Source organism: Procambarus clarkii, chromosome 18, assembly GCF_040958095.1.
Source record: "Procambarus clarkii isolate CNS0578487 chromosome 18, FALCON_Pclarkii_2.0, whole genome shotgun sequence".
Classification (NCBI taxonomy): Eukaryota; Metazoa; Arthropoda; class Malacostraca; order Decapoda; family Cambaridae; genus Procambarus; species Procambarus clarkii.
This window is the reverse complement of record NC_091167.1, coordinates 23387372-23408204: the sequence shown is the minus strand read 5'-3', so window position 1 is coordinate 23408204 and position 20833 is coordinate 23387372. Positions and strand designations below refer to the sequence as shown.

General features: G+C 49.2%; 1 protein-coding gene across 1 annotated transcript in view; it reads left to right on the top strand.

The window, feature by feature from the left end:
• The first annotated feature begins 8253 nt into the window (after positions 1-8253).
• Positions 8254-20833, top strand: part of LOC123751374 (uncharacterized) — a 28957-nt gene continuing 16377 nt past the window's right edge. Inside the window, exons 1-2 of the mRNA XM_069326344.1 lie at positions 8254-9090; positions 12603-12659. Coding sequence (XP_069182445.1) covers positions 8292-9090; positions 12603-12659 — 856 coding nt within the window. The 5' untranslated portion in view covers positions 8254-8291. The remainder of the gene's footprint in view (positions 9091-12602; positions 12660-20833) is intronic.

The window sequence follows — 20833 nt, the reverse complement described above, 5'->3', positions numbered from 1 at the left end:
TAGGCCTAGCGGGACACTTACCCGGCAGTAGTAGGCCTAGCGGGACACTTACCCGGCAGCAGTAGGTCTAGCGGGACACTTGCCCGGCAGCAGTAGGCCTAGCGGGACACTTGCCCGGGAGCAGTAGGCCTAGCGGGACACTTGCCCGGCAGCAGTAGGCCTAGCGAGACACTTACCCTGCAGCAGTAGGCCTAGCGAGACACTTACCCTGCAGCAGTAGGCCTAGCGAGACACTTACCCTGCAGCAGTAGGCCTAGCGGGACATTTGCCCGGCAGCAGTAGGCCTAGCGGAACACTTGCCAGGCACAGTAGGCCTAGCGGGACACTTGCCCGGCACAGTAAGTGCAACTATGTATGACAGTCAGGAAATGTACTTATTACACTTAGTATTAAAACGTACACTACACTACACATCCTCTGAATTGACGGTCCGTCAATTCAGAGGATGTGTTGCAATAATCAATAACTGTACCTGGCGCCGGCAGCCCGCGGCTTGTGTCTCGGCGCCAGACACATCGTCTCACTGCTTTCTCAGTATTGCGTGTAGCGTATGTGTCCCGCTATGCTCGGAGTGGCTGTGTGTACCGCTATGCTCGGAGTGGCTGTGTGTCCCGCTATGCTCGGAGTGGCTGTGTGTTCCGCTATGCTCGGAGTGGCTATGTGTCCCGCTATGCTCGGAGTAGCTATGTGTCCCGCTATGCTCGGAGTAGCTATGTGTCCCGCTATGCTCGGAGTAGCTATGTGTCCCGCTATGCTCGGAGTGGCTGTGTGTCCCGCTATGCTCGGAGTGGCTGTGTGTCCCGCTATGTTCGGAGTGGCTATGTGTCCCGCTATGCTCGGAGTAGCTATGTGTCCCGCTATGCTCGGAGTGGCTGTGTGTCCCGCTATGTTCGGAGTGGCTATGTGTCCCGCTATGCTCGGAGTGGCTATGTGTGTCCCGCTATGCTCGGAGTGGCTGTGTGTCCCGCTATGATCGGAGTGGCTATGTGTCCCGCTATGCTCGGAGTGGCTGTGTGTACCGCTATGCTTGGAGTGGCTGTGTGTACCGCTATGCTCGGAGTGGCTATGTGTGTACCGCTATGCTCGGAGTGGCTATGTGTACCGATATTCTCGGAGTGGCTATGTGTACCGCTATGCTCGGAGTGGCTATGTGTACCGCTATGCTCGGAGTGGCTATGTGTACCGCTATGCTTGGAGTGGCTATGTGTACCGCTATGCTCGGAGTGGCTATGTGTACCACTATGCTCGGAGTGGCTATGTGTACCACTTTGCTCGGAGTGGCTATGTGTACCGCTATGCTCGGAGTGGCTGTGTGTACCGCTATGCTCGGAGTGGCTATGTGTACCGCTATGCTCGGAGTGGCTATGTGTACCGCTATGCTCGGAGTGGCTATGTGTACCGCTATGCTCGGAGTGGCTATGTGTACCACTATGCTCGGAGTGGCTATGTGTACCACTATGCTCGGAGTGGCTATGTGTACCGCTATGCTCGGAGTGGCTATGTGTACCGCTATGCTCGGAGTGGCTATGTGTGTACCGCTATGCTGGTACACATAGCATCTTCGAGCACACATGGTAGCTACACCCACTTAGGTAGTACGATACATACACTGGGACCATCACAGGGAAGGACACAGGGAGGGACACATACACTGGGACATACACAGTGGCTACTGGGTCAGTAGCCACTGGACGTTACAGTAAACATACAGGCTCAGACACTAGGTATCCTGGTATTCTTTACCTTCGCAAATATCAGCGAGACTACGAAACGAGTCTATGCAAGGTTGGTAAGGCTAATTAACGTAAGGCTATACAAGCCTTACGTGATTAATTACCACAGTGTCTATAAACTAACTTTCCTACTGGCGGAACGTAGTAAAAAAGTCAGAGTGAACAATCACTGCGCAGTCTAGAAATGGGCGAGAAATAATACTCAACTCATCAACCTAAATATATTATCAAATACTTACGGAACAACTCCCCCCCCCCCTCTCTATTACCTACTAATAATGCCTTACAAAGACATTGTTATCCTCGGCCTGAGAGGCTCATTATCGCAAGGCGAGCATTAGGACCGTCTTGGGAGGGTCTCATTAATACACTCGCAGATGTGCTTCACCTCTCAATCCACCGACCAATATATTGACGGTGGTAAGGAGCGCCGCCACACGTCTCTCGCCTCCACGAAGAACAGTTGTTGGTGAAGGTCAGTGTGGGTGCCTCGCCCTCCTCACACTCTACTTCACTCACACCTTCTCCAAGACGGTGAGTGAGACACAGAGTCTCATGGGTGCTCATATCTCTCCCGTATATCTCATTTTCAGATCAGTTTTTTCTAAACTGGAAACAGTTGAGAAATAATATTGAGGTTCAGGAGTATTTTCCAGTGTCTGGTGTGAGGACTTGTAGCGAGCACCATTGAGGTAATCCCGCCATTGTCTGTGGTAATACCGGAGTCAAGTGCTGGTTACGAGACGAGACAATGAGCCACCTACACGACTGTGTGACGGGGGCGCCTCTCACCGCAACCCGTCCTCTTAAAAAGAACGTCACTTTTGGCTCGTATGCGCGATATGGCTAAATTTGGACGTAATTTGAAATGAAATCGACTCACAAAAGTGACGTTCTGTTCCGTTTTCTATTGAGTCGTCCGGCGTACGCGCAGAGGTTAAAAGAGGACACATTAAATTAACGTTTTTCATAACGTTTTGAAACTTTATGAGAATTTCCTGCCCTCCTAACCTATCAGAGGACCCTTAACTTACTGTTGTTGAAAAAAAAATCCCAAATTTATTTTCATTTTTTTTTCAATTTCAAATTATGTCCAAATTCGGCCATACGGGCAAACGGCCAAAAGCGACGTTCTTTTTAAGAGGACAGGTTGGTGAGCCCCTCACCACCTTAATGGGTCACTACCTTCCCTAAGACTACCATGCCAGCAGGAACACACCAAAATGAAGGGTTGCATTAGTAATGTCAAGATGGCGGCCACCAACGGCTACCATCACACAGACACTATCCACACAACCTCATGATATCAGACATATTTATTCATATTTAGTTCTCCCTTCTATCCCAAATCCTTATCCTCATCCCACCCTAAAGACGTAATGACTAATTACGCTTTCTCCTCATACTTACCTTATCTTTTGTGCAATTAACCCATGACGGGTCATTAAGACCTGCCACAAGTACTCGCACCATTCACGGGAATAATTTAAGCTTACATATTAATAAGAGCAAAAGTAAACTCACAGTGAATATAAATATTGAGGGATACACGATGAGTCAACATCGTGTATCCCTCTTTAACTTTAGACTTTAACTCGGGAGAGTTAAATAGACTTTAACTCGGGAGAGTTAAAGTCACCACAACACTTTACTCACCACCCACCATTGAAGGCAAAGGAAGGGAACTATCAGGCACCAAGCCATTATGACTATATAGCAGTGGGAAGGGTTCAGGATAAGGATTTGGGATGGGACGGGGGGGTAAGGAATGGTGCCCAATCGAACTCCGACCTGCATGAAGCGAGACCGTCGCTCTACCGTCCAGCCCGAGTGGTACCCAGCACTGAAAGTTTAAAGTCCGTTATTGACCGAAGAGTCCTGGATGGTCTTTGTGTGTTGGTCACTACCTAACATTTGTTTGTTTTTCGGCTAAGATCTGACACTTGTTTTTACCTAATTTCAGGCCGCTGGTTTAACACAAATATTGGTCAATTACGTCAAGTTCTGCATTTTGCATCTGTTCTGCAGTATAACAAATGTATGAATATGCACACACGAGAGTTACGTGGTGACAAATTATGTGATAACAAGTTACGTGGTGACAAATTATGTGATAACAAGTTACGTGATAACAAGTTACGTGGTGACGAGTTATGTGATAACAAGTTACGTGGTGACGAGTTATGTGATAACAAGTTACGTGGTGACGAGTTATGTGATAACAAGTTACGTGGTGACGAGTTATGTGATAACAAGTGACGTGGTGACAAGTTATGTGATAACAAGTTACGTGGTGACAAGTTATTTGATAACAAGTTACGTGGTGACCATCTGGAATTATAATCTCTCTCTCTCTCCCTCCTGTTTCAGATTAAGGCTGCCAGTAGAAGGAAATGTTTGGACAGTTCAAATGAATTTTGTCATACATGTGGACCACTGACTCTACCCCCAGTCAGAGGACTGGGGGTAGAGTGAAGGTGTCCACCGAAGTAGTTGTGGACATCTTTGTAATCAGGTACTCTTCATATGGCGAATAACCAAAAGGGGGCCTGCTGCAGCGCCACGACATCAATGTGACATGTGACATCAGGGACTCCTGGTTCAACCTTGAAGCCGAGCGGACGTCTGGACACCTCCTCCGCCTAGGAGCCGCCTGTTCACGTCCTGTTTTCGCGTTTTGGCTTTGCTACTGCCGTTTGGCGTCCCTATTCAACGGTCCGTTTGTACGACGCCTGACGCACATATCGCCTTGGGTCACGGGATTGTTGATAGAGTTTTTTTTTATTGACGTGTTCTGGCTGGTTCTCCCGGCGGTGTGACGGTGTTCGGGGGCCGGCTTGGCCGAGGAGCGGTGCCGGGGGATGGTGGGTCTTGGTGGGCTCCTGGTGTGCCCTCAGTCGTGGTGGGCGGCCGGCTTCTGCTCTGCCGGAGGACACTGGATGACTTTTGCGTTTTGGTTGCGGCCCGAATTTTGGTTTTGCTACCTGGTGTTCTCTGTGAGGGGCGGGGCCGGTGCTTGTCACCCTGAGGGACTCCTGGGACTCCCCAATCATCTGCCCGTCTGTGAGTTTATTTGCCGTATGGCATATTAGTTTCTGGTGATTGGCGTCACTCGTTTCGCGATTTGGCTTGGCGTTTCACCTTTCCGGGCTTCGCGATTTACCCTTAACGGGTACGCCGGGACGCATCCGATCCCACGATCGTCGGCGCCCCTAAATCAACAACAACAACAACATGTGACATCAAAGTGACAATGCCACCATCAATGTGACATCAATGTAACAATGCCACCATCAATGTGACATTTGCGTTCAACGCCCCCAAATTATTCAGAAACCAGGTATGTCCGCAAAAATGTGAGTGGATTAGTGTAATGAGTATTACATCTGAAGCCTACATGTGAAGGCTACAGGTGAAATGAAGCGTATGTCAGGATTATTGTATGTCAGGATTATTGTATGGCTGTATTTTTCATCTCAAAAAGCTCCCTGGTGTATGAAGCTGATTGAACAAACCCTGAGCCGGGGGCTGGTGAGGAGGGTGGTCACGGCCCCAGTACCTTATGAACTTTAGAAAACATACAAGAAATATACATGAATATAAAAGATAAATGTGTGGGCGAAGGTATGCTTCAATAACAAGCTCCCACGTCCCACTCCTTTATAGTTGAGTCTCCGATAAAATGATAAGCCGTTTCACTTACCCCGTTTTCTGTGCCGTCGCAAGGCCAAACAATATTATGGTTATTTTTCAGAAAGGGAGGTACACTTACCTATTAATAATTACCTATCAATGTCTACAGACGGAGAGAGGTTAAGCTCTGTATGCCCCGCCTACGAGCCTTGTACCTGTTGCGTTTCAACTTTACTTTGACTTTCAAATAGCTTGTTGAATCGAGTCTTAAAGTTGTGAAAAGAAATGGTTTCTACAACTTCCTCTTTTAGACCATTCCACTTGCTAACTACCCGTACAGGGTACAAGTACTTTATTACGGCCCTTCGGCTCATTTGTGTTTCCAGTTTCCACCTGAGTCCTCTTGTCTGGCTTTCTCTCAGTCTAAAGTGGCTATCCTTGTCCACTTTATCTATTTCCCTCAGTATCTTGTAAGTTGTGATCATATCCTTCCTCTATTCCTTCCATCCTCTAGTGTTGTGAGATTTAGTGCTATTAATCAATGTTCGTTGCTTCGCCCAAACCTTTGCACCTTTTGAATTTGACTTTATGTTTCACAAGGAACCGATTCCATACCGGTGATGCGTTTTTCAAGATTGGTTGACCCAAGTATTTGTAGATGGATTTGAAGGTGAACTGATTCAGGTTCCTAAACGATGTTCTTAATTGCCAGCGTCTTTTATACTGCCGATGTTATCCTGTTTATGTGTTCCTTCGGCGTGAGTGTCGCAATTATATCCACTCCCAGATCCTTCTCTCTTTCTGACTCCTGTAGCTGCCTTCCCCGTATGGTGTTGACGGATTCTGGTCTCCTCTCTCCCTTTCCCATCTTCATTACCTTACAATTGTTGGGATTGAATTCTAGCATTTATTTGTTTGACCATTCCTGGAGTCTGTCAAGGTCCTCCCGTAGCTTCCTGCAGTCCTCTTCTGTTTTCACGTTCCTCATCAGCTTTGCATCATGTGCAAACATTGACATGTATGAGCTCACTCCCTCGGGCAGGTTGTTCACAATAATTATCAACAGCAGTGGTCCCAGGACACAGCCTTGTGGGACCCACCTGTTACATTCCTCCCAGACTGTGACTGCTTTTTGTCCTTCAGGAACTCTTTGTCAGTGTTTACCCAGTAACTCCAGCCTGCTTCTCCATTTTGTACAACAGTCTTTCCTGGGGAAGTGTCACATGCTTTTCCACGCTGGTTCTAAAGTTGGGTTTGGACGATAGAGCGATGGTCTCGCTTCATGCAGTTCGGCGTTCAATCTCCGACCCTCCATGAGGTTAGACACCATTCCATTCCCCCGTCCCATCCCAAATCTTTATCCTGATCCCTTCCAAGTGCTATATTGTCGTAATGACTTGGCGCTCTCCCCCAGATAATTCCCTCCCCTCTAATGTAAAGACCTGAAATCTTTCATCGAGTTTCTCGCATACTTTCTTATCATTCTCTGTGAGCGCTCCTTCTTGTTTCCTCAACCAAAGTAGATTGTCTGGCACTGGTGTTTGTCTCCTTATATGGCTATAGCTCCTTATATGGCTATAGCTCCTTATATGGCTATAGCTCCTTATATGGCTATAGCTCCTTATATGGCTTGGGTTGCTCTTTAGCTTTTGCAGAAAATGTCATTTTATAATTGCCTCTCGGCTTCTCTCTTAATTCGGGCGTATTCATTCCTTGTTCTCTTTAGTGCCTCTCTCTTGTACTCTGTTCCTAGTTCTCTTTTTCCAGTTTTTTTTTTTTATCTTTTCTTTAGCTTTCCTGCATTGTCTATTGAACCCTGGGTTTACTTTAGTTGTTTCCACCTCCTTCTTGAGTGGTGTAAACTGTGCCGCGGCCTCGGCACACTTCTCAGAAATGAATTCCATCCTCTCATTTGCTGTCTTCCCTTCCATGTCTCTTTTCCACCGGATTCCCCGCAGAAAGTGCTTTACCCCTACCCATTAGTAGTAATAATGGTGGTGGTGGTGGGAGGAAGAGTGGTGGTGGTGGTGGTGGTGGTGGTGGTGGTGGTGGTGGTGGTGGTGGTGGTGGTGGTGGTGGGAGGCAGGGTGGTGGTGGTGGTGGTGGTGGGAGGCAGGATGGTGGTGGTGGTGGTGGTGGGAGGCAGGGTGGTGGTGGTGGTGGTGGTGGTGGTGGTGGTGGGAGGCAGGATGGTGGTGGTGGTGGTGGTGGGAGGCAGGGTGGTGGTGGTGGTGGTGGTGGTGGTGGTCGGAGGCAGGATGGTGGTGGTGTTGGTAGTGGGAGGCAGGGTGGTGGTGGTGGTGGTGGTGGTGGTGGTGGGAGGCAGGATGGTGGTGGTGGTGGTGGGAGGCAGGATGGTGGTGGTGGTGGTGGTGGTGGTGGTGGTGGAGGTAGTAGTAGTAGTAATAATAGTGGTGGTGGTGGTGGTGGTGGTAGTAGTAGTAATAATGGACAAATAGAACCCTCAGGCTCCTGAGTGCTTCTTTGTCTAGGTTGGTGAGGGAAATGTTTGCCAGCTAGCATACGCCGTTAATGTTTACCTCAAGTACCATCATCTATTCTGGTATTGCCAGAGTAGGCCCCCCTTCCCGGCCTGTAGGCCCCCCTTCCCGGCCTGTAGGTCCCCCTTCCCGGCCTGTAGGCCCCCTTCCCGGCCTGTAGGCCCCCCTTCTCGGCCTGTAGGCCCCCCTTCCCGGCCTGTAGGCCCCCCTTCCCGGCCTGTAGGCCCCCCCTTCCCGGCCTGTAGGCCCCCCTTCCCGGCCTGTAGGCCCCCCTTCCCGGCCTGTAGGCCCCCCTTCCCGGCCTGTAGGCCCCCCTTCCCGGCCTGCTCATGCCAACCACTAATGTCTCGTTTCATGTGTCGACCTGACAGTTTCTGCTTCTCTGTTGCAGAGTGGTGGAGCAACGAGTGCTTGGGAGACCCCCATGGGAGACTACTGGAGACACCACAGTGGTGGTACCGCTGAAGACAGCGGCAGGAAGATTGCTGGAAGAACCTGCGAAGACTCTGCTGGAACTGATGAAAGTGGTCCTGCCGTGGACAGTGGGATAGGTTCTGACGGGGAGAGTAGTATGGATTCTTCTGGAGATGGTGAGTGGAACCCAACACAAGACGATGAAGAAAGTCTTACTGAAGACTGTGAAAGAAACACAAATGGGGAAAGAAGTGGGAGACTTGATGTAGGTGGAGGTGGAAGAGTTCCTGCAGACGGAGGAGGGCTTGACGCAGCTGGTGCGTGTGTAGGTCTTACTGGAGGCTGTGGGCGTGAAGACTCTGACGGAGACGGTGAAAGTGGACGCCCTCGTGAAAACTGTGGAACACCAGCTGGAGACAGTGCTGGTGGAACACCTAGTGGAACCAGTGTAGGTGGAACACCTAGTGGAACCAGTGTAGGTGGAACACCTAGTGGAACCAGTGGAGGTGGAACACCTAGTGGAACCAGTGGAGGTGGAGGCCCTGTAGGACACGGCGGGGGACAAAGCCCTACAAGGAAGGGAATGTCAGGACACCCGGTAGCGTCCAGTCACGCCGCCGGTGGCAAGGAAACCAAGAGACCGAAAGCAAGAGATGGCTGTCGGAGGAGCAGCTCCGGTGGGCGAGGTGCTCCTGGCGGAGGCCGTGGTGGTGGAGGCGCTGGCGGACACGGACGAACAGGCGCGGCCAACGAGACGTGTCCGGTGATCCGTCTTCTTGTGCTGGGGGGACACGGCGTCGGAAAGTCAGGCGAGTTTTATGGCACTTTTGTTGTTAATTAAAATTAAAATAGGATAATATATTCGATTACGTCATTTATAATAACGTTATGTGTGTGTGTGTGTGTGTGTGTGTGTGTGTGTGTGTGTGTGTGTGTGTGTGTGTGTGTGTGTGTGTGTGTGTACTCACCTAATTGTGCTTGCGGGGGTTGAGCTTTGGCTCTTTGGTCCCGCCTCTCAACTGTCAATCAACTGGTGTACAGATTCCTGAGCCTACTGGGCTCTATCACATGATATGAGCCCTACTGGGCTCATATCATGTGTGTGTGTGTGTGTGTGCGCGCATGTATGTATGCCCTAGACCACATGGGCCCCACACACACACAGTTGGCCAACCAATGCGGGACAACCTTGTCAAGTATGACACATGTCGTAAGGCGTGTGGGTTATGTCACTCTACCAGACTGTGTGGTGGTGATGGTGGTGGTGGTGGTGGTAGCTGTGGTACTGGTGGTCAGTGACAGTGGCTACTAGTCAGTACACGTGGTGCCAGCGGTAGTGGTGGTAGCATATAGTAAACTGGTAGGTAGTGGCGGCGGCGGCAGATACGAGAACATTGTCCTGGTAATAACGGACGAGAGGAGCTCTTCCAGAAATAAGGACAAGGAATTGTTGATACCAGCAGGCGAGCGCTCCTAATGTTTCTCAGAAGGAGGAGGCGGCGGGAGTCTCGCCTGAAGGGGGTCGAAGAGGGCCTCTTGTGGGGGTTCTCCTGGAGGAAGGAATAGTGGTGTGAATGGTATGTGTCGCGAAGGGAAGGAGGGGGGGGGCGGTTAGTGGGAAGGGGAGTGAAAGGGGCAATTAAGAGTTTCTGGGAGAGATGCCTCCCCCCCCCCCCATTCCATGGTCGAGTGTAATTAGAGAAGATGTTAACTTTTCAGCGGTGGTTGCTGAGAGGAGAGTGGGCGTGGAGAGTGTGTGTCTGTGTGTGGGCGTGGAGAGTGTGTGTGTGTGTGGGCGTGGAGAGTGTGTGTGTGTGTGGGCGTGGAGAGTGTGTGTGTGTGTGGGCGTGGAGAGTGTGTGTGTGTGTGGGCGTGGAGAGTGTGTGTGTGTGTGGGCGTGGAGAGTGTGTGTGTGTGTGGGCGTGGAGAGTGTGTGTGTGTGTGGGCGTGGAGAGTGTGTGTGTGTGTGGGCGTGGAGAGTGTGTGTGTGTGTGTACTCACCTAGTTGTACTCACCTAGTTGTGTTTGCGGGGGTTGAGCTCTGGCTCTTTGGTCCCGCCTCTCAACCGTCAATCAACAGGTGTACAGATTCCTGAGCCTATCGGGCTCTATCATATCTACACTTGAAACTGTGTATGGAGTCAGCCTCCACCACATCACTTCCTAATGCATTCCATTTGTCAACCACTCTGACACTAAAAAAGTTCTTTCTAATATCTCTGTGGCTCATTTGGGCACTCAGTTTCCACCTGTGTCCCCTTGTGCGTGTTCCCCCTTGTGTTAAATAGACTGTCTTTATCTACCCTATCAATTCCCTTCAGAATCTTGAATGTGGTGATCATGTCCCCCCTAACTCTTCTGTCTTCCAGCGAAGTGAGGTTTAATTCCCGTAGTCTCTCCTCGTAGCTCATACCTCTCAGCTCGGGTACTAGTCTGGTGGCAAACCTTTGAACCTTTTCCAGTTTAGTCTTATCCTTGACTAGATATGGACTCCATGCTGGGGCTGCATACTCCAGGATTGGCCTGATATATATGGTATACAAAGTTCTGAATGATTCTTTACACAAGTTTCTGAATGCCGTTCGTATGTTGGCCAGCCTGGCATATGCCGCTGATGTTATCCGCTTGATATGTGCTGCAGGAGACAGGTCTGGCGTGTGTGGACAATGTGTTTGTGTGCGTGTGTGTGTGTGTGTGTGTGTGTGTGTGTGTGTGTGTGTGTGTGTGTGTGTGTGTGTGTGTGTGTGTGTGTGTGTGTGTGTGTGTGTGTGTGTCTGTACTCACCTAGTTGTACTCACCTAGTTGTGTCTGCAGGATCGAGCATTGACTCTTGGATCCCGCCTTTCGAGCATCGGTTGTTTACAGCAATTTCCATCGTTCCTCAGGTTGTGCTGTGTTATGTGTTCACGTTATCGTCTGTTCTCTCTCTTCCTCAGGTTGCGCTGTGTTATGTGTTCACGTTATTGTCTCTGCCTTCATGCACTCCTTTTGTTGCTGTTCCTTGTTCCCTTCTTTGTTATCTCATGTTATGGCTCTTCCTTGTCTGCTATCTTGTGTTCCTGTGACACTTATTGTTGCTTCTTTCACTCTCCTTAAGTGTCTGCGTTTTAATCCTTATTCATTTTTTATTGATTCTTTCATTTCCATTTTACTTCTTCCTTCATTTTTTCTCTCTTTGAGTGCCTCTTTCTTTACTGCTTTTCTCACTCATTCCCTCACTCTTTCCATAGATTTAGTGTTAGGCAAACTCTTTATATTCTTAATCCAGCCCTTCCTTTCTTCCTTCCTTCCTTCCTTCCTTCCTTCCTTCCTTCCTTCCTTCCTTCCTCCCTTCCTTCCTTCCTTCCTTCCTTCCTTCCTTCCTTCCTCCCTTCCTTCCTTCCTTCCTTCCTTCCTTCCTTCCTTCCTTCCTTCCTTTCTTCCTTCCTTCCTTCCTTCCTTCCTTCCTTCCTTCCTTCCTTTCTTCCTTCCTTCCTTCCTTCCTTCCTTCCTTCCTTCCTTCCTTTCTTCCTTCCTTCCTTCCTTCCTTCCTTCCTCCCTTCCTTCCTTCCTTCCTTCCTTCCTTCCTTCCTTCCTTCCTTCCTTCCTTCCTTCCTTCCTTCCTTCCTTCCTCTCTTCCTTCCTTCCTTCCTTCCTTCCTTCCTTCCTCTCTTCCTTCCTTCCTTCCTTCCTTCCTTCCTTCCTTCCTTCCTTCCTTCCTTCCTTCCTTCCTTTCTTCCTTCCTTCCTTCCTTCCTTCCTTCCTTCCTTCCTTCCTTCCTTCCTTCCTTTCTTCCTTCCTTCCTTCCTTCCTTCCTTCCTCCCTTCCTTCCTTCCTTCCTTCCTTCCTTCCTTCCTTCCTTCCTTCCTTCCTTCCTTCCTTCCTTCCTTCCTTCCTTCCTTCCTTCCTCTCTTCCTTCCTTCCTTCCTTCCTTCCTTCCTTCCTTCCTTCCTCTCTTCCTTCCTTCCTTCCTTCCTTCCTTCCTTCCTTCCTTCCTTCCTTCCTTCCTTCCTTCCTTCCTTCCTTCCTCTCTTCCTTCCTTCCTTCCTTCCTTCCTTCCTTCCTTCCTTCCTTCCTTCCTTCCTTCCTTCCTTCCTTCCTTCCTTCCTTCCTTCCTTCCTTCCTCTCTTCCTTCCTTCCTTCCTTCCTTCCTTCCTTCCTTCCTTCCTTCCTCTCTTCCTTCCTTCCTTCCTTCCTTCCTCCCTTCCTTCCTTCCTTCCTTCCTTCCTTCCTCTCTTCCTTCCTTCCTTCCTTCCTTCCTTCCTTCCTTCCTTCCTTCCTTCCTTCCTCCCTTCCATCCTTCAGCACGCCCAGCATAACTCTGGTGTCTCTCTCCCCTCAGCCGTCGCCGTGCGCTACCTCACTCGCCGCTACATAGGCGAGTACAAGTCCCAAGTCGGTGAGTACTGCTTCACTCAGTCTTATTCACGACCCAGACTACGAGGCCCAGGTGGGGAGCCTTGGGGTTAGTGACCCAGGTGGGGAGCCTTGGGGTTAGTGACCCAGGTGGGGAGCCTGGGGTTAGTGGCCCAGATGGGGGGGGGGGTGAGAGGGAGTAGAGTCCCAGCTTAGTGATCCAAGTCAAAAGACTTAACTAGGAGTCCCTAACTTAACAAGGAGGCTCTGCCAGGAGCCTTAATGCTGTGCCTCTAACAAGAAAGATAATGACAGGATGTATGAGGTCTTGAGCCAGAAATGTGTGACCTGGTAATCCTTAGACATACACCATATATAATATTTATCTATACAAGGACGCCAGACTGGAGATATGAACTACACATTCATGTCGTTCATATCTCCATATGAACTACATGAATTGAAATACTACTGTATGGTGAACATATACATGTCCACAATACAGGTATACATGTCCTGTAATGTGGACATGTATACCTCATAACCAAAATTAATTGGGAAAAGACCTGTGGAACATCTATATACAACGGTGTGTGTCGGAGCTTCAACACGGTGACACAGCAGGGGAAGCCGCCCCCGACGATTGAACTATTGGACGGTTTTCTAAGAGAAGTTCCGGACCAACCGGGCTGTGGTGGGTATGTGGGCCTGCGGGCCGCTCCAAGCAACAGCCTGGTGGACCAAACTCTCACAAGTCAAGCCTGGCCTCGGGCCGGGCTTGGGGAGTAGAAGAACTCCCAGAACCCCATCAACCAGGTATCAACCAGGTATCAACCAGATCCTGCTGCAGGTCTGAGGTGATGTCACCCATCACGGAGGAATGAGAAGGATGGGCCGCCTCTCAGTTTATATGTGGATGAAAAATTAAGATGAATGAGAACTGAGGAGAGAGGCTTCTACAATGCTCCGGGTGGACCTGGACGGCCAGGAGATGGTTTCTTGACTTTAATACAGTCAATGTAAAGGTGCTGACCTTTGTGACAGAGCCGAGGTGACGGCCAGGGTATACGATGAGCGGGTCAAAGTCTTCAGTGAATCATGGAAAATGATGTAAATGTAGACATAATGCCAAGATTATCAAGCTTGTTCAGAGAGGAACAAGGGTGTAGCCATCAGCCTCCAGGCCAAGGAAGATGTCTGTCCCTCGTATACTACTTGTGTTAGACTAGCATTATAATATTACTCTCTGGAGTCATCACCAAACACCTGACTTAGTGCAGATATAAGACATATTCACCGTAAAAGTCAGAAACCTTGCCACATTTAGGTCAATAAGTTGCTATTCACCGCTTAAACTCTTCAAGATCAGACAATCAGATAAAATACAGATTCAGACAAACCCCTCGAGGAAGAGGATATAATTACCCATTCTCTACTTTATTATGCTGCACTCAAGATGTTATTACTGTAGAGATAGTCACTCCCTGACAAGTTATTATATACGAGGCGCCGCGCCCCAGACCTGCCCGTCCTCACCAGGCCGACCCGCCTCATGTGACACTCTTTGTATGAGGACATGTTGGGACGGTGTCCCACACACACATGGCACCAGGACGGTGTCCCACACACACATGGCACCAGGACGGTGTCCCACACACACATGGCACCAGGACGGTGTCCCACACACACCTGGCACCAGGACGGTGTCCCACACACACATGGCACCAGGACGGTGTCCCACACACACATGGCACCAGGACGGTGTCCCACACACTGCACCACCACTACCACCACTACCAACAACAACAACAACAACAACAACAACAACAGTACCCTCACCTAACAACCCACCTCTAACAAAACATCACAAACAAACAACACAAACTGACCAGTTCTCATAACAACACAAATTCAAAACCAACAGATATAAAAAATTATAAAAAGCATATGCAAAAAAAAATAGAACCAGTAACACTTTTATTGAAAAAAATATACATAAAGGCAGGAAAAAAAGGTACAAATAACAAATATATAGATTGAATGAGAAGCAGAAACGGGGGGGGGGGGAGGTGTAGGGGACATGGGGGGGGGGAGGTGGAGAGGACATGGGGGGGGGAGGTGGAGGGGACATGGGGGGGGAGGAGGGTATAGCCGCTGGCACTTGCGGGCAGTGAGAGCTTGTAATTACCAAACTAGCTGACTAGACGAGCCAATTGGACATGTAACCGCTTCTGTGAGAGGGGGGGGGGAGGAGGAGGGCTGGTGTAATGAAAGAGTATTGGGCTCCATGTCTGGGCTCCTAACACAGTTTCCAGCCCCACACACACACACACACGCACACGCACACACACACACACATGCACACACACACGCACACACACACACACACACACACACACACACACACACACACACACACACACACACACACACACACACACACACACACAGAGCCAGGAATGTGATGGCGGCTCCGTGGTGTCTCCAGCACTGTCGGGGGGGGGGGGGGCAGGGGGATATATATATATATATATATATATATATATATATATATATATATATATATATATATATATATATATATATATATATAGAGAGAGAGAGAGAGAGAGAGAGAGAGAGAGAGAGAGATATATATATATATATATATATATATATATATATATATATATATATATATATATATATATATATAGAGAGAGAGAGAGAGAGAGAGAGAGAGAGAGAGAGAGAGCCATGCATCAGAACACTTAACAATAATACAACATAATATCACCTAACAAAAGATGATGTGTTTACTCGCTAACTTCAGATGTTGACAACGTTGGTCTACGTCACGGGCTCTGAGTGCTCGGCCACTGGTCAAGTTGTTGTCAAGAGCACCGGACCCCAGCCTAGGGCGACGAACCCCAGCAATGCATCAATATTGCAGAATACATCATCCTACATCATCAATGAGGGTCACAACCCCTTCCCCCGTCATCAATAAAGATCACAACCCCTCCCCCATCATCAATAAAGATCACAACCCCTCCCCCATCATCAATAATGATCACAACCCCTCCCCCATCATCAATAATGATCACAACCCCTCCCCCATCATCAATAAAGATCACAACCCCCTCCCCCATCATCAATAATGATCACAACCCCTCCCCCATCATCAATAATGATCACAACCCCTCCCCCATCATCAATAAAGATCACAACCCCTCCCCCCATCATCAATAATGATCACAACCCCTCCCCCCATCATCAATAATGATCACAACCCCTCCCCCCCATCATCAATAAAGATCACAACCCCTCCCCCCATCATCAATAAAGATCACAACCCCTCCCCATCATACACAGATGCGAGGTGGGGCCCGGGGTGGTAAAGACATAGCTGAGGGGCGAGAATGAATGAGGGAAGAGCCATGGAGGAGGAAATAACAGGGCCGGGGCTGGTGGAGGTCCCAGGGAGGATTACAGAGGTGGTGGTTGTGAGGGGAGCAGCGTGGGCCGGCGGCCCTCACCTGCTGCTTCTGCCACTGCAGGTCAATGGCAGGTTATGTCAGACAATGTATGACTTATGGACACCTCTCCTGTGTCCTGTGGTATATGTGGCGCACCACGTGTGGTTATTGTGGTATATGTGGTGCACCACGTGTGGTTATTGTGGTATATGTGGTGCACCACGTGTGGTTCTTGTGGCATATGTGGCGCACCACGTGTGGTTCTTGTGGTATGTGTGGCGTCCCACGTGTGGTTCTTGTGGTATATGTGGTGCACCACGTGTGGTTCTTGTGGTATATGTGGCGCACCACGTGTGGTTCTTGTGGTATATGTGGTGCACCACGTGTGGTTCTTGTGGCATATGTGGCGCACCACGTGTGGTTCTTGTGGTATATGTGGCGCACCACGTGTGGTTCTTGTGGTATATGTGGCGCACCACGTGTGGTTCTTGTGGTATATGTGACGCACCACGTGTGGTTCTTGTGGTATATGTGGCGCACCACGTGTGGTTCTTGTGGTATATGTGACGCACCACGTGTGGTTCTTGTGGTATATGTGGTGCACCACGTGTGGTTCTTGTGGTATATGTGGCGCACCACGTGTGGTTCTTGTGGTATATGTGGTGCACCACGTGTGGTTCTTGTGGCATATGTGGCGCACCACGTGTGGTTCTTGTGGTATATGTGGCGCACCCCGTGTGGTTCTTGTGGTATATGTGGCGCACCACGTGTGGTTCTTGTGGTATATGTGACGCACCACGTGTGGTTCTTGTGGTATATGTGGCGCACCACGTGTGGTTCTTGTGGTATATGTGACGCACCACGTGTGGTTCTTGTGGTATATGTGGCGCACCACGTGTGGTTCTTGTGGTATATGTGACGCACCACGTGTGGTTCTTGTGGTATATGTGACGCACCACGTGTGGTTCTTGTGGTATATGTGACGCACCACGTGTGGTTCTTGTGGTATATGTGGCGCCCCACGTGTGGTTCTTGTGGTATATGTGGCCCCCCATGTGTGGTTTTTGAGGTATATACACTGTATTTTCACACAATAAATTACATGAAAGCTATATCTTCGCTCAATGTCTTCCATTTATCTTCCAGTTGCTCTGTTGTTTGAAATAATTCTGTGAATGTTTTCATGTTTTCATCACTTCTAAGGCTGCTGGTGACATCTCCCGGGAACACAAGTCTGCCGTCCCAAAATCGACCCTTAAGCAGACCACATAATTCCTTTAGGCTCCTGCAAGTCACTTTATCTTTCCTTTAATTGAAAAAATTTCTTTAGGTCGTATATAAGTAATTTAGGTATTATATCATTCTTCATGATATCCCCGCACCTTTGGCACCTCTGTAACTGCACACGTGTTGATATTTTCATGTTTAGTTCAGTAGTGTTAATGTCACCTCCAGACTCCCCAGCGGTGTTGCACACTCCAGTTAAGCCTTCACAAGCGCTCCTTACGTCTATGCAACATGGCTCTACATGTGTGCTCTCTCATGGCTAAACTTGTATATATTTTAGTAGAGTATAAAACGATCACACTATTTGTCTGAAAATTTATATTTGATAAAAGCATTTGTGTATTGTGAAGATGCCGACCACATTACTGGTAGGTGAGCTTTGTCATATCTGGTTGTGTCTTGGTTGTGTCTTGGTTGTGTTTTGGTTGTTTCTTGGTTGTGTCTGGGTTGTGTCTTGGTTGTGTCTTGGTTGTGTCTTGGTTGTGTGTTGGTTGTGTCTTGGTTGTGTCTAAGTTGTGTTTTGGTTGTGTTTTGGTTGTGTTTTGGTTGTTTCTTGGTTGTGTCTGGGTTGTGTCTTGGTTGTGTCTTGGTTGTGTCTTGCTTGTGTCTTAGTTGTTTCTTGGTTGTGTCTTGGTCGTGTCACACACACGCACACACACACACACACACACACACACACACACACACACACAAACACCCACCCACCCACCCACACACACACACACACACACACACACACACACACACACACACACACACACACACACACCCACACAAAAACACACACACACACACACACACACACCCACCCACCCACACACACACACACACACACACACACACCCACCCACCCACACACACACACACACACACACACACACACACACACACACACACACCCACCCACCCACACACACACACACACACACACACACACACACACCCACCCACCCACACACACACACACACACACACACACACACACACACACACACACACACACCCACCCACCCACACACACCCACACACACACACACCCACACACACACACACACACACACACACTAGGTGAGTACAGAGCTACACAAGTTCCGGAATCTTTACCTGTGTGAGGAGAGCTGCCATTAGCGCGTGTTGATGTAATACAGGAACAATATCCTGAGGGCGGAGGGGATCGACCCGCGGTACACAGAACTGGCCGTCACACCCGGGTCCTTAATCCTGGTGCAGGAGCCCCGGGGGGAGCTCCCACGGTCCCTGGAACACCGCCACACGTCACCATTCCTGGAAAGCTGCTCAAAGAGGATACATTTATACTATAATGATAATGGAAAAATTGGAGACCTAATTGAAGGGGCCGACAAGTATGAGAGTGAGGCGTACTTGGAACAGTTTGTACTGCATAAACACACCTGATGAGCCAACACTGGCACACCTGTCCTCCATATAAACCAACACTCACACACCTACCAACCATATAAAGCCAGATATATATCAACTTCCCAGCTCACGACGCCATTTCTGGGTCAATTTCGCTAAGCATTTATCTCATAAGCGCGCGAGTATTATTTTACTAAGCTGGCGTAGCTGGAACTGACCACAAGGTCACGAATGATACGGAGCCCAGTATAATCACCTGGCCCGGGGCAGCAACAATCACCTGGCCCGGGGCAGCAACAATCACCTGGCCCGGGGCAGCAACAATCACCTGGCCCGGGGCAGCAACAATCACCTGGCCCGGGGCAGCAACAATCACCAGGCCCAGGGCAGCAACAATCAAAAGTGCTGGGATATGAGGACAGAGTGCTGGGACATGAGGACAAAGTGCTGGGATTTGAGGACAAAGTGCTGGGATATGTGGGACAAAGCGCTGGGATATGAGGACCATGTACTGGGATATGAGGACAGAGTGCTGGGATATGAGGACAGAGTGCTGGGATATGAGGACAGAGTGCTGGGACATGAGTCCAGTGCGGAGGAACAGTGCTCACAAGCACTAGGACCACTGGGGATCGAGCCCCGACCTTGCAAGACGCGAGGCCACCGCTGTGTACCGACACAGACCAGCTGGTTGGGTGGAAAAAGCGCAAATTTCGTGTCATTGGTCAATTAGCGAGACTTATGTGTTAATTAATAGGAACGACCACGCGGGGCTTGATGACGGGTCGTACCAAGGATGGTGGGGAGGGAGAGGGAGAAGTGGGATGACGAGGACCAGGCGAACACGGGAGGCAGAGGGAATGAAGGATAAGGACACAGGAGGAGGAGGAAGGACAGGATAAGGATATACTCGGGAAGTGACGGTGACAGGACATGCTAAATATAGAAGATATTTCTCTCTGCTCATCACTGAGGAGAGAATAAGGGGATGACCTGATGATGATTGGAGATAGAGAAAGAGGGAATAACTGAAGGACATGGAGGAAAATGGATTCACATGAATATCAGATCGTGTTCCCGCTAACAATATTCTCAATAGTGTCCAGCCGCAGCTCTAAAGGTTTGTATCAATAACCTATGGAGCGTCTAAATTTATATAATTTTGATATGAGAGTGTTATCCTAAGAACATTAGAACATAAGAACAAAGGTAACTGCAGAAGGCCTATTGGCCCGTACGAGGCAGCTCCTATGTATAACCACCCAATCCCACTCATATACATGTCCAGCCTACGTTCGAAACAATCGAGGGACCCCCACCTCCACCACGTTACGCGGTAATTGGTACTTGGCACTCTGGTGGCCGGGCTGGCACTTGGATGGTCCAGCACCACCTGCCGTCCGTGGTAGTGGTGGCACTCTGGTGGCCGGGCTGGCACTTGGATGGTCCAGCACCACCTGCCGACCGTGGAGGTGGTGGTGGTGGCACTCTGGTGGCCGGGCTGGCCTTCTAAAATCCTAATAATTACAGAATGTATTCGAGCAAGCGAGCCACTGTGTGCTGCTCGACTCTCCTCAACAAATGGTTCACGTTCTGTATTACCGAATTAGACCAAATGACACTAGAGAGACGGAACTGTGACGAGAGAAGCAGACCTAACCTGCCCAACAATCCTAGGCCTAATTCATGTTATCTTAGGCTTAATGTAGTACACATATGTATTATATCAGGCCTATGGGAACCACAAAGAAATCACACTGACGTAATATATCAATGACAATTCTTTTGAGGCAATTGAATGACACTCAAATCTGCGTTCTGGTAAATCCCAGACACCTGTCCTAGCCGACTCAGCCACGATGGTACCCACTCGGAACTCTACTGAAGTCACTGGTACGTTCTGGGGGCCCAAACCGGATATATCACGCCACTGATATATCCCGCCACTGATATATCACACCATTGATATAGCAGACCATTGATATATCACACCATTGATATAGCAGACCATTGATATAGCACACCATTGATATATCACACCATTGATATATCACACCATTGATATAGCACACCATTGATATAGCACACCATT